The 13,866-nt window shown below is 39.5% G+C and overlaps 1 protein-coding gene across 1 annotated transcript in view; it reads left to right on the top strand.

The window, feature by feature from the left end:
- The window catches only part of LOC128520545 (Fc receptor-like protein 5), a 192,135-nt gene that overhangs the window by 114,645 nt on the left and 63,624 nt on the right, over positions 1-13,866 (top strand). The window contains exon 13 of the mRNA XM_053494830.1: positions 2,151-2,486. Coding sequence (XP_053350805.1) covers positions 2,151-2,486 — 336 coding nt within the window. The remainder of the gene's footprint in view (positions 1-2,150; positions 2,487-13,866) is intronic.

Raw genomic sequence — 13,866 nt, 5'->3', positions numbered from 1 at the left:
CAGGGTACTGGACAGGGTGCCAATCCATTGCAGGGTGCACACACACATTCACTCTCTGTACCTGAGTGTGTCAGTGTATACAGTACATGTAACATTTATCACTAGTTTTAGATTTTTTTTCTCCAGATTTTTATGTATGACAAACCAACTCTCTTTGTTATGATTGTACAGCTCTTTTTTCTGTTATTTTACTTTATACTGATCAATGTGACACATTTCTCCTCAACTTTTATTTACACTGTCAGGAAATAACAGATATTAATGAGAACCAATTTAGACATTTACACTTTATTCAAGAATTTCATTATGATTATATGTGTGATATGAGGTGTTACATCTCTCCTGTATATGTGTGTGTGTGTGTGTGTATCTGTGTGTGTGTCATGTCCCAAATTTCAGTTTGTGTAGTTTCATTGATGTGCATGAGCGCTCTCTTGTGTGTGATCAGGATGATGTACATTTATTTATGTGTGTGATTGAGTGCTGTAAGATGGCAATGTTACACTGTCTTTTTGATGTTTAGGCAAAGTAAAAAAGATATATATATATATATATATATATATATATATATATATATAATTTCGAAAGTTTCTCAACACAGTATGTCTTCCAATAACGATTACGTTGGAACCTCGGACTGGAGTGGAGTAACCTGGTTTGTGAGCATTTCGCAAGACAAGCAAAACGTTTTAATGAATTTTGCCTTAATTTACAAGCGTGTCCTTATTTACGATTACCAAAAATTTGGTGATGATACCAAGTATCATCGAATATCATGTGGCACACTTGTGCTTCTTGTTTTTGACACACAAACTCCACATGATCACAACTGATCACACAAGTGATCTTGTTCTTTTTTCTCTCTCTTGCTCGCTGCTAAATTATGGGTAATTGTCTCCCCTCCTTGGTCTCAATGCGCATGCGTCAATCGTATAGTCAACATCAGTGCGCGCATGTACTGTTTACTATAGCACAATGACCATTTATGTGTGCGTGTAAAGCATTTTTAATTTCCAACTTCAATTTTTGTGTGTGTATGTTGTATTATAACACAAGTGTGCACATGCGTAAATCAAAAGGAAGTGTCATTAGCGTCCTTGTTAACACACTGATTTCATCAGCGTGTGTGCGTCCCTTCCCTCGCCTTTACAGATACACAAACAGACACAGACACTCACACACACTCTAACGGAAACACTGCTCTGATCCAACAGATTAAACAATTTGTTTTATTTTTACTTTACAACAGTGATTCCGTTAGTGTGTGCACACGCTCGAATGTTATTAGAGAGATTTCTTGTTAAAGAAGTTTGCTGATAAAGCAGTATTTACCTCCGTGTGTGTGTGTGTGTGTGTGTGTGTGTGTGTGTGTGTGTGTGTGTGTGTGTGTGTGTGTGTGTTTGTGAGAGAGAGAGAGAGTGTCATCCCACACAGCCCATTCAAATAAGAGAGAAGGGAGGGCTACTGTGTAAGTCAAGATGGAGGGAGGGAGTCATCTTTAGCTTCACACACACACACACACACACAGACACACACACACACAGGGCATGCGCGCAGAAACACGCACTAACAGAAATAATGTCAGGATTAAATTTGACTATTTACAATGGTAAAGTTTAAAGGTTATTTGTTTTATTTTTACTTTATATTTTGAATTAATTATTTTTAAATGAATATTTTGGTTTGTGGAACAAATCATCAGAGTTTTCATTATTTCTTATGGGGAAAAGTTGCTTTGATTTATGAGTGTTTTGATATATGAGCATGCTTCCTGATTGCTTTTATTTATTATGCTCATAATCCAAGGTTCTACTGTATGTGTGTATTTTTGCTTTTCGTGTTCAACTTTTCTAAAATAAATATTACTTTATACACCCATAAAGATAAACTGATAGAGAGGGATGAGAGAGTTGCATCATCAAGTGGCAGTTATTTTCTGACTCTCATTTTGATATTATTGATGCTTTACATTTTTTATCTCTACAGATTTTCATTTATATCATTTGAATAACTGAACATTTATAAACAACGTGACATTAGTCCTGAGGTGTTTAGTGTCATGACTGAGAGAGTAATAGTGTTTTACTGTAGAGGTGATTTGTGTAGTAAAGACTACTTCACATTCTGAAACTGTATTTATTTTTTAACAGTCAGACCGAATCTTACATCAAGCCATGAAGAAGATGTACTGTCAGGAAACTCAGTGACTCTGACCTGTACACTGAATCTGCAGTCTGATGGATGGACATTTTACTGGACCACACCCTCACAGAGCACTGCGACTGAGACTCCAGGATATTACTCCACCTCTTCATACTACGACTACTACTACCCTTACTACTCCCACTACTACTACCACTACTACTCCCACTATACCATCAGCTCAGTTAGTGTCTCTGATGGAGGTCAGTACAGGTGCAGAGCTGGAAGAGGATTCCCAGTCTACTACACTCAATACAGTGATGCACTCTGGGTAAATGTTACTGGTAAGTAAGAGACTTTCTATAAGTGATTCTGTACAACACTGAACATTTTCACCACACTGTACAAACTAAAAGCTAATCATAAAGAAACTTATAAAAGAGAAATCATATATGATCAGTCACTGCTTACAGATCAGTGTGTTTTACCTTATTGTGTTGTTCCCTTGCTGACACCCAATGTTGTTGAAGATACAGCGTTCTGTAAAGAATAAACATATTGATGATAAAGGGCTGTAAAAAGTAATTAATTTACATGAAAAAAATACATGGAATATTGTAATTAATTTAAAGTCAAATCTAGGAAAATACCTGTGTTGAGCTGCTCAACCTTAAAACTCAAACAGCATTAAGCCTCCTCTATGGCTGCTCAAAATGACAAAGGACATGAGTCTCATGTGCTTGGCAAAATTCTGACCAAAAACAGCAGTCATTAAATGGTATAGAGAACACATTTGGTCCATTAAACCCATCTTTGAAGGCTTTCCACAAGTTTTAGGAGTGTGTTTTAACTTTTGACCATTCCTTCAAAAGCATATTTGTGTGGTCAGACACTGATGTTAGACGAGAAGGCCTGGCTCACAGTCTCCGCTCTAATTCATCCCAAAGGTGTTCTATCAGGTTGAGGCCAGGGCTCTGTGCAGGCTAGTCAAGTTCTTCTACACCGAAGAAAGTCATCCATGACTTTATCGACCTTGCTTTGTGCACTGATGAGCAGTCATGTTGGAACTAGTGTGGGGTTGTTTTTCAGAAGTTGGTCTCAGCTTCTTACATTCACTAAAAGGAATTATTTTGTTTTGGGATATTTTTTTTATTGTATACTATCTCAGTCTGACCCTCCGAACCCCTTCAAATGTTCACCCGTCCCCACCCCCCAGCGGTCCCCCAAGTCCAGGCTACCTTATAATAAAATTACAAACAAACAAAATAAAATACAATAATAATAATAATACTGTAAAATAAATGAATACAAAATACAGATATTATGTGTGCAATATAATAGACTTAGGATAAGTAGAGTAACACATAAATCATGAGAGGTTTACAATTTTAAATTATACCCAAAATTACCATCTACCATCTTGAAGTTTTTCTGTTAAGCCATCTCCAACAGCTTTTCATGCCTCAGTGGTTGAGGTTCTAGCTATCTTTATTCTGGCTGTTGAAAGTTATAACCTTACTACAGTTTATCATGAAACTAAAATAACCAGTTTCATGCAGATAAAGTGCGTGAAGAGAGCCATCTCTGAGCAATTATCTTTTTGGCAGATGATAGTCCTGCCAACCAAATTTTTTTTTGTAGTTTTGTAGAAGGAGTACAACTGGTTGCACTGGTATATCTTTTCCTATCATATCGGACAATACTGATGAGAACTTCTCCCAAAACTCATAAACCCCCTCACATTTCCACACCATATGCATGAATGTTCTCAATTGCTGGTAGTAAAAAAATTACAGTGGGGATTTTGCGATACTTTAATTAGAAAACATTTCTTTGGTGTCCAATACAATCTATGACAAAATTTAAAATAAATTGGTGGTTTGGATTTTTTTTTGATGCACAGAATATATTTTCCATACTGTATCCCAATCAATCTGGTTCACAGATAGCTCCCTTACCCAAATCATGTGCAATGATAATAGTTTTATCTTAACTTCAAGAAGACGAGGAAAGACAGTCGAGACTACACTTTGTTGAAAAGAGTAAGAGAACCCAGTGTGAACTGGATGTGCTTAGAGGGCTGACCCCCAAGGGACTCATATGGACTCAGAGTGCTGAACACAGTTGTAAGTACGAAAAAAAAACAAAAAAAAAAACATCTTCTACCATTTTAAAAGAGGGGGCAATGGAATTATGGCACTAAGAAAATTAACCCTCTGTACAGATGTCGCCATTAAAAACTTTTCGAGAAAAGGGATCCCGCGACTTGCTGTAAAAATGCCCTTTATTACCTGTAGGGGGCAGTCGTGTTTCAGTCTGAAGTATTGTGTGTCTACTGAGCCGAAAATGTGTTATGTCTCTTAGGCAACCATTGACAACAAGCGACAGAGCTCATAAACGTGTCGAGCTCAAACTGTAAATACTGATATGTATTTGTTTTTCATTTTTTCATCCCTCAATGATGATATTTCTTTGACTGCACTTTCCCTATTCAGTATTATTATTAGTAGTAGTAATAGTGCTCCGAATTTATTATTGTTATTATTCTTATTATTATTGTAACGCACCCGCGCGTGTGCTAAAAGACTACAAAGTTGTATGATATTAGTCTGATTAGTCTAAAACATTATTGTTATTATTTGATCAACGCTGAACCCAAACAGCAAAAGAACTTAATAATAATCAAAAGAATAATAATCATCGATTTTAGCTGTTTATGTCTAGCATTGAATTGTTATTTAATTATTAAAGCTGCTCACATCGCACACGCTTTCACTTTTAAAAAATGCAGTGTTTAATCAGCAAGTATATGTCAGTCCTCTTTATGATAGATAAATATTCTGACTGAAACAAAGCTGCTCGTGTCAGCTCATATCGGGAGCATTTTTATTAAAGGGGAGATGAAAAGTGAAAGTGTGTACAAACAACATAGCACAATGCATGTGTGTGAATGGCTGAAATGTGGTTGTGAATAAACCTTTTAGTGAATGTAAAATGTTCGCTGAACCCGCGGCGTGTGTGTGCTCTTTCACTTTGCCAAGTTTTGATCTAAAATCAGATAAACGCGCGTCGATATGAGAGATTTATAAGAGATTTCTCTTTCCCAGAAATACAACAAACACACATTTATACGTGTTAAATAAGCGCTGTCTATGTGGCGCTGTGCGAAACGCATGCCGATGTGAGCCACTTCATTTCAGTCATAATATACTAACATATTTTTGCGGTGTAGTGGACCGCATGCGCACAACCTCTTGCGGGAAACAACACACCTGCAGAAAAACTAATGATTATGAATGCGTCGGGGAAAACAGCAAGGAAACTGATTGGCCAAACAAGCACTAAAAACAGCTCAAGGGCTTGTAAAAAAAAATATTATTTAGACTACCTAATTAGGTTTACTAGCTAACGATTTTATTTGTAACTGTTATATAGCTTCTGTTTGTATCGGTTTATTGTTATTATTTAAAAAAATACATTTAAAGACATCACAATTTAAATAGAAATGACTGGGAAAATAAACCTTCAGAATAGAACATTAAAATAAGAAAAATATACACTTTTATCTTTGGTATAATATGGTTATAGTATAATATATTGCGGCTGTGTGACGCATCCTGTACTCTGCGTTTCTGACTCTTTGGTGAAAGTTGTTGATATTTATTTTATTTATTTATTATTGTCTTTGATGCTAACTACACAAAGCAGTGTCTTCCCACCTGGGAGTTTCTCCAGCATACTGTATATCTTGATGGACATGAGTCCTCATCGGTTACATTTTTGGTGAAAATTTTTTCACACACACTTAATCAATAATATTTTATAATATAATATTTTATACTTAATAAAAATATGCGCTACTCGCTGAACACAACACGACTGCACGCAGAATCCCCGGGCTTTGACTGCGCTTTCTCCATTCATTAGTACTTTAGTAGTACACTAAAAAAATGCTGGGTTTCTGTAAACACATCGATATATATAACATTTTAATGGTTAGTGATTGCGGCATGGGCGTCAACTCGCACGTTCTGTAATATTCCATTGTCATTCATATTGTCGTTGTTTTAGAGACCTTTACTAAAGCATTCGCTAGTTAGTAAGTAAGTAAGCAAATAAAAGATAAATAAATAAATAGCTTTAAATGGTACTTCAGCGTAGTAAAAGTACCCTAGCATGAGTTTGATATATATATATATATATATATATATATATATATATATATATATATAATGAAAAAAAATATATATATATAATGAAAATAGCAGTCATATATTCGTGTTTAATTAAATTCTTAACATTTTAATGGTTAGTGATTGTTGCAGACATTCACACTATTTTTGGGGAAAGGGATTGGCTTGTACAGGCTATTATATGCTGATCAGCAGTCGGCGCCCCGCTGTAACCAGCAGATCAAAGGAGCAGTTATCAGCTATGACACGTATCCTTCTGAGTTTGGAGGCCAGAGTTGGTTGGTTGGTTGGAAGCATGTTTGAAGGAGAAGATAATGTCACAAACACACACACAAATTCTCTGTACACACACACACACACACACAATCTATCCATGCAGATACACCGTGCAGAACTGAAGAACAGGTCTTCACTTTGTAATACACCTGGCCATAAATAAAAATGAATATTTAGGCCTAAAAATATGCTTTAAAATTCATCTAAAATTCCTTTATCAGCGTGTATAAACCCGCAGCCTTAACAAAAGGCAGCGTTTTGATCAAAAGGATGATAAACGCGTACAAAAAAATGCAGACATGAAGGACTAAACTCGACAAGAATATAGAGAATAAGAATCATTTTTATAATAACATAATTAATTAAATGATAAAATTGTATTAAATAAGGACTTTATTTAAAAGCCAGACCGACCAAATTTCTCATTCACTGCTGAAGTAGTGAAATATGCTTATATTGCAGATACATAGGTCACATTTTAAAAGTACAATCGCAAGTAAATTACAAACTGCATGTAATGTTAAACATGAATAAAACAGTATTAGACACAAATATATGATATGGTAGTATAGATAAGTATACAAAAGTATACGGCCCCCTTGAACTTTTCCACATTTTGTCACATTACAGCCACAAACATAAATCAGTTTTATTGGAATTCCACGTGAAAGACCAATACAAAGTGGTGTACACGTGAGAAGTGGAACGAAAATCATACATGATTCCAAACATTTTTTACAAATAAATAACTGCAAAGTGGGGTGTGCGTAATTATTCAGCCCCCTTTGGTCTGAGTGCAGTCAGTTGCCCATAGACATTGCCTGATGAGTGCTAATGACTAAATAGAGTGCACCTGTGTGTAATCTAATGTCAGTACAGATACAGCTGCTCTGTGACGGCCTCAGAGGTTCTCTAAGAGAATATTGGAAGCAACAACACCATGAAGTCCAAAACACACCAGACAGGTCAGGGATAAAGTTATTGAGAAATTTAAAGCAGGCTTAGGCTACAAAAAGATTTCCAAAGCCTTGAACATCCCACGGAGCACTGTTCAAGCGATCATTCAGAAATGAAAGGAGTATGGCACAACTGTAAACCTACCAAGACAAGGTCATCCACCTAAACTCACAGGCCCAACAAGGAGAGTGCTGATCAGAAATGCAGCCAAGAGGCTCATGGTGACTTTGGACGAACTGCAAGGATCTACAGCTCAGGTGGGGGAATCTGTCCATAGGACAACTATTAGTCGTGCACTGCACAAAGTTGGCCTTTATGGAAGAGTGGCAAAAAGAAAGCCATTGTTAACAGCAAACCATAAGAAGTCACGTTTGCAGTTTGCCACAAGCCATGTGGGGGACACAGCAAACATGTGGAAGAAGGTGCTCTGGAGTCTGCAAAAGACTTGAGACTGGGGCAGAGGTTCACCTTCCAGTAGGACAACGACTCTAAACATAAAGCCAGGGCAACAATGGAATGGCTTAAAACAAAACATAGCCATGTGTTAGAATGGCCCAATCAAAATCCAGACCTAAATTCAATTGAGAATCTGTGGCAAGATCTGAAAACTGCTGTTCACAAACGCTGTCCATCTAATTTGACTGAGCTGGAGCTGTTTTGCAAAGAAGAATGGGCAAGGATGTGCAAAGCTGGTAGAGACATACCCTAAAAGACTGGCAGCTGTATTTGCAGCAAAAGGTGGTTCTACAAAGTATTGACTCAGGGGGCTGAATAATTACGCTCACCCTACTTTTCAGTTATTTATTTGTAAAAAATGTTTGGAATCATGTATGATTTTCGTTCCACTTCTCACGTGTACACCACTTTGTATTGGTCTTTCATGTGGAATTCCAATAAAATTGATTCATGTTTGTGGCTGTAATGTGACAAAATGTGGAAAAAATCAAGGGGGCCGAATACTTTTTCAAGCCAATGTATAAAATGAAAAATCTATTTACACATGAATGCTCAAATGTAAAGCAAACGCAATAATCAATTTATTGTGTATATTTAATTTCATTCAGCCATTTAAGCTATATGAAAAATAACGTTCCTACCAGCCCACTATTATTTTATGTTCAATATTCTTTAAGAGATTCTGTTATATTTATATAACATAATATATATATATATATATATATATATATATATATATATATATAGAAAGAGAGAGAAAAAAAGGGAGAGATTCTGGTTGATTTTGCTCATTTTTAATCCTTTTCAAATGCAGATTGACCTGTATATCAACTGGATAACTAGCGAATGCTTTAGTACTGGGCTCTAAAAGACAATGGATTATTACAGAACGTGCGAGTTGACGCCCATGCACCGATCACAAATCATTAAAATGTTGGACTTGAATTAAAATGACACACACACATATATATATATATATATATATATATATATATATATATATATATATATATAATCGTATATTCGTGTTTAATTAAATTCTAAAATTCTCGAGGTATTTAATAGCATTCACTGGTTTTAATAATATATTGTAGTTATTGAGTTACCGATTTTTCTACTGACTTTATTTGACATAATGACTTTAAATACAGTTACTGTATTATGTTTCAAGGCCTCCTTAATTTACATTTTTCCTCCTAATTATATGTCCACAAATACTTTAACAACATACACTTATCAACTTATCAACATACACTTATCAACAAGTATCAAGCATGTGCATTTCATATTGTAGCGTTTTTACGCCGGAAAGAATACTGGAGAGACGAGTGAGCTTATTTGCTGCCCAATGCAATGGCTGGGCACTTTATTAGGCACACAGCAGTATAGCATGAGCAGCACCTTCACTCAGGAGCCTAAATCCAATTCAGCGTCAGCCTGAACTGGAGCACATTTCACACGTCACACCCCCACACACACAAACAGGGCCGAAGCCACCAACCCAAACACTTTTCCCCAACATGGTAAACACACCGACAACCCCGCAAGGCATGCTGGTCGTCAGCCGCCGCCCCGCCCACGCCACACTGCCCCCACCCGAGCTGTGACCGTCCCTGGTCACCATGACGAACTTTGTTTCGGAGGCGTGTAGGCGGTCGGCGCTGGCGGTGGGAACGCCGGCGTCCTTTGGCAGGTGAGGGATGAACGCGAACGTAGTCCTGAGGCGGTCCGGCCTCCACAGAGTTCGATGTTTCCCCGGCGTGCAGCTGGCAAGGCGCAAGACGGTCCCGGTGGAGCAAAACTCGTGCCCGCCCTGCCAACCGCACCCGGTAGATGACATCGAGCTGGCTGTGAGGGTCCACGCCCATTTGCCCCATAGGTGCCCCCACCCGAAAGTCTTGCAGCGGTGCCTGCGACCACTGGGTGGGGCCCTTCTGCCTGGCGATAAGCGGTTCACAGTTCAGCTGTGAGACCGGCGGAGTGACTGTGGGTGACGCAGTAACTCGGCTGCTTGCTGGCTCAGACGGCTGATCACCTGAGGCTGAAAGCCTGGAGGACTGCACAGGGAGAATGTTCAGCGTCGAGGGTTCTACGTTGCGACGGCGCTCCACGAGCGCCCACAGTAAGACGCCGTCCAGCACACAGTCGACGTAAAGCCCAGCGCGGCTTACCCAGCGTCCTCCCGGCGCTAGTTTAGCGGCTGCTCGTGTACGCTGTCCCTCAGGCCTGAGAACGTTGCAGCGGTAGTCTGGCTGTCCCTCAGGCCTGAGAACATTGCAGCGGTAGTCCGGCGGTCCCTGGCCTCGGCGTCGTCGCGGAATCTCGGAAGCAGTGTCGAGGCCTAGCCGCGACGGGTAGCCCTGTCCCCGGCTAGGTTCATCTACCGAGCGCCACTGAGCTGCGGGCGGTCGCTCGGCTCTTTCGCCGTGATGTGCCGCCATTATGGGCTCAGCGCGCTCGGCCTCGCGCAGCGCCTCCTTACGGTCACCCGCGCCGTCGCTTCGCCGGCTGACGGCGCACGGAGCTGTAGCTGGCGCTTGCGCAACGTCAGCCTCCGCCCCGAGATCCAGCGCCGGGATTTTCTTCTTGCCGCTCCGCGTTGGTTGACGTGGTGTGCTCGCGCTAGCTCCGTCAAGAAAGCGCTTCTTCTGCGCGAGTAGTCGCTCCGCTACTCGGCGGCCCGCTTGGATTTTCAGAAGGTCCTCCGTTGTGCGCTCGAACCCGTTACTCTCCATCCCACTTCTAACACCAATGTAGCGTTTTTACGCCGGAAAGAATGCTGGAGAGACAAGTGAGCTTATTTGCTGCTCAATGCAATGGCTGGGAGTACTTTACTTAGCACACACGCAGTCTAACAAGCAGCATGAGCAGCACATTAACTCAGGAGCCTACATCCAATTTAGCGTCAGCCTGAACTGGAGCACATTTCACACGTCACACCCCCACACACACAAACAGGGCCGAAGCCACCAACCCAAACACCTTTCCCCAACATGGTGAACACACTGACATCCCCGCAAGGCATGCTGGTCGTCAGCCGCCGCCCCGCCCACGCCACAATATGAATGTCCATATGAATGTCAAATATGAGACGCGCGCACAAACACACACAAACTCTCTCCATGCATACACATGAGAAGCGTGCGTGGACACACACAAACTCTCCATGCACGCACACACAATCTCTCTGCGCGAAAACAACGCAAGTAGCCTATATGCAGTACATGTGTTTGTCTTTGGTGCATTTCTGGCCGAGAATGTCTGCATTTCTATCGATAAATCGCACACGATAAGCAGCTTTTTTTGATCAAAATGCTGCCTTTTGTAAAGTGAAAGTACGAGCCGCGAGTTTCCGCACGGAAAAAAACAGCTTCATTTCAGTCATACATTCACAATCACATTCCAGCTCCTATTCCCAGCTGTGGTCAAATAATGGATGAAATAAGTATTTAATGCTGGACACAAACAGCAAAAAAAAAAACATGATGAAAAGCCCGAAGCACTTATTATAATATTATTATAATATAATTTACATACACTCACCTAAAGGATTATTATATGTGGTCCTGGTCAAGACAATCTCCTGAACTTCAAACTGAATGGCAGAATGGGAAAGAAAGGTGATTTAAGCAATTTTAAGCGTGGCATGGTTGTTGGTGCCAGACGGGCTGGTCTGAGTATTTCACAATCTGCTCAGTTACTGGGATTTTCACGCACAACTATTTCTAGGGTTTACAAAGAATGGTGAGAATGAGCCGACTGATTCAAGCTGATAGAAGAGCAACTTTGACTGAAATAACCACTCGTTACAACCGAGGTATGCAGCAAAGCATTTATGAAGCCACAACACGCACAACCTTGAGGCAGTTGGGCTACAACAGCAGAAGACCCCACCGGGTACCACTCATCTCCACTACAAATAGGAAAAAGTGGCTACAATTTGCAGGAGCTCACCAAAATTGAAGACTGGAAAAATGTTGCCTGGTCTGATGAGTCTCGATTTCTGTTGAGACATTCAAATGGTAGAGTCAGAATTTGGCGTAAACAGAATAAGAACATGGATCCATCATGCCTTGTTACCACTGTGCAGGCTGGTGGTGGTGGTGTAATGGTGTGGGGGATGTTTTCTTAGCACACTTTAGGCCCTTTAGTGCCAATTCGGCATCGTTTAAATGCCACGAGCTACCTGAGCATTGTTTCTGACCATGTCCATCCATTTATGACCACTATGTACCCATCTTCTGATGGCTACCTTCAGCAGGATAATGCACCATGTCACAAAACTCAAATCATTTCAAATTGGTTTTTTGAACATGACAATGAGTTTACTGTACTAAAATGGCCCCCACAGTCACCAGATCTCAATCCAATAGAGCATCTTTGGGATGTGATGGAACGGGAGCTTCGTGCCCTGAATGGGCATCCCACAAATCTCCATCAACTGCAAGATGCTATCCTATCAATATGGGCCAACATTTCTAAAAAATGGTTTCAGCACCTTGTTGAATCGATGCCACGTAGAATTAAGGCAGTTCTGAAGGCAAAAGGGGGCGAACACCGTATTAGTATGGTGTTCCTAATAGTGTATATATACAAGAGTATATATATATACAGTACAGGCCAAAAGTTTGGACACACCTTCTCATCTACCTGTCAATGTGTTTTCTTTATTTTCATGACCATTTACATTGGTAGATTCTCACTGAAGGCATCAAAACTATGAATGAACACATGTGGAGTTATGTACAAAAAAAGGTCTCCACAGTCATTAGACCTGAACCCAATTGAGATGGTTTGGGGTGAGATGGACCGCGGAGTGAAGGCGAAGGGGCCAACAAATGCTAAACACCTCTGGGAACTCCTTCAAGACTGTTGGAAACCATTTTAGGTGACTACCTCTTGAAGCTCATCGAGAGATTGCCAAGAGTGTGCAAAGCAGTAATCAGAGCAAAAAGTGGCTATTTTGAAGAAACTAGAATATAAAACATGTTTTCAGTTATTTCACCTTTTTTTGTTACGTACATAACTCCACATTTGTTCATTCATAGTTTTGATGCCTTCAGTGAGAATCTTTACCAATGTAAATGGTCATGAAAATAAAGAAAACACATTGAATGAGTGAAGGTGTGTCCAAACTTTTGACCTGTACTGTAAATATGTGTATAGTATATATTATGTGTATTATTTATATATATATATACACTACCGTTCAAAAGTTTTAGATCACTTTCTAACTCCATGATCGTTCCTGATTTTTATTTCTTTCTACATTGTAAAGGAATGCTGAAGGCGTCCAAAAAATGCATTAATCTCCTTTGAACAGTTGATATTGAGATGTTTCTGCTACTTCTGTAAAGACTTCATAACGCCTCTTATCTGAGGAGCTGTTATTTGGACATTTTTTCAGGCTGATAACTCTAAATGAACTTCTCGTCTGTGGCAGAGGTAGGTTTTCGTCTCACCCTCCTGGGATGGCCTTCATGAGAGCCAGTTTCATTATGGTGCTTGACGGATTGTACAAATGCACTTGACAATACTGTTCTTGCAAGAACTATTACAGAAAGGCTGAGCTCTGTGTCTTAAAATAACAACTAACTGTTGTTTTTGTTGTTGTTACGTAATTACCTAATTCCATATGTGTTATTTTATAGTTTTGAAATCCCAAGTATTCAATGCTGGACACAATCAGCAAAAAAACATGATGAAAAGCCCGAAGCACTTATTATAATATTATTATAATATAATTTATATATGTGTATAATATATTATACATAATATATTGTTCATTCATGTCTTAAAATTTTTCAATTCAATTTTATTTATATAGCGCTTTTTTCCCTCC

This window comes from Clarias gariepinus, chromosome 1, assembly GCF_024256425.1.
Source record: "Clarias gariepinus isolate MV-2021 ecotype Netherlands chromosome 1, CGAR_prim_01v2, whole genome shotgun sequence".
NCBI classification, from domain to species: domain Eukaryota; kingdom Metazoa; phylum Chordata; class Actinopteri; order Siluriformes; family Clariidae; genus Clarias; species Clarias gariepinus.
The sequence above is the reverse complement of the archived record's forward strand: the minus strand, read 5'-3'. Positions and strand labels throughout refer to the sequence as shown.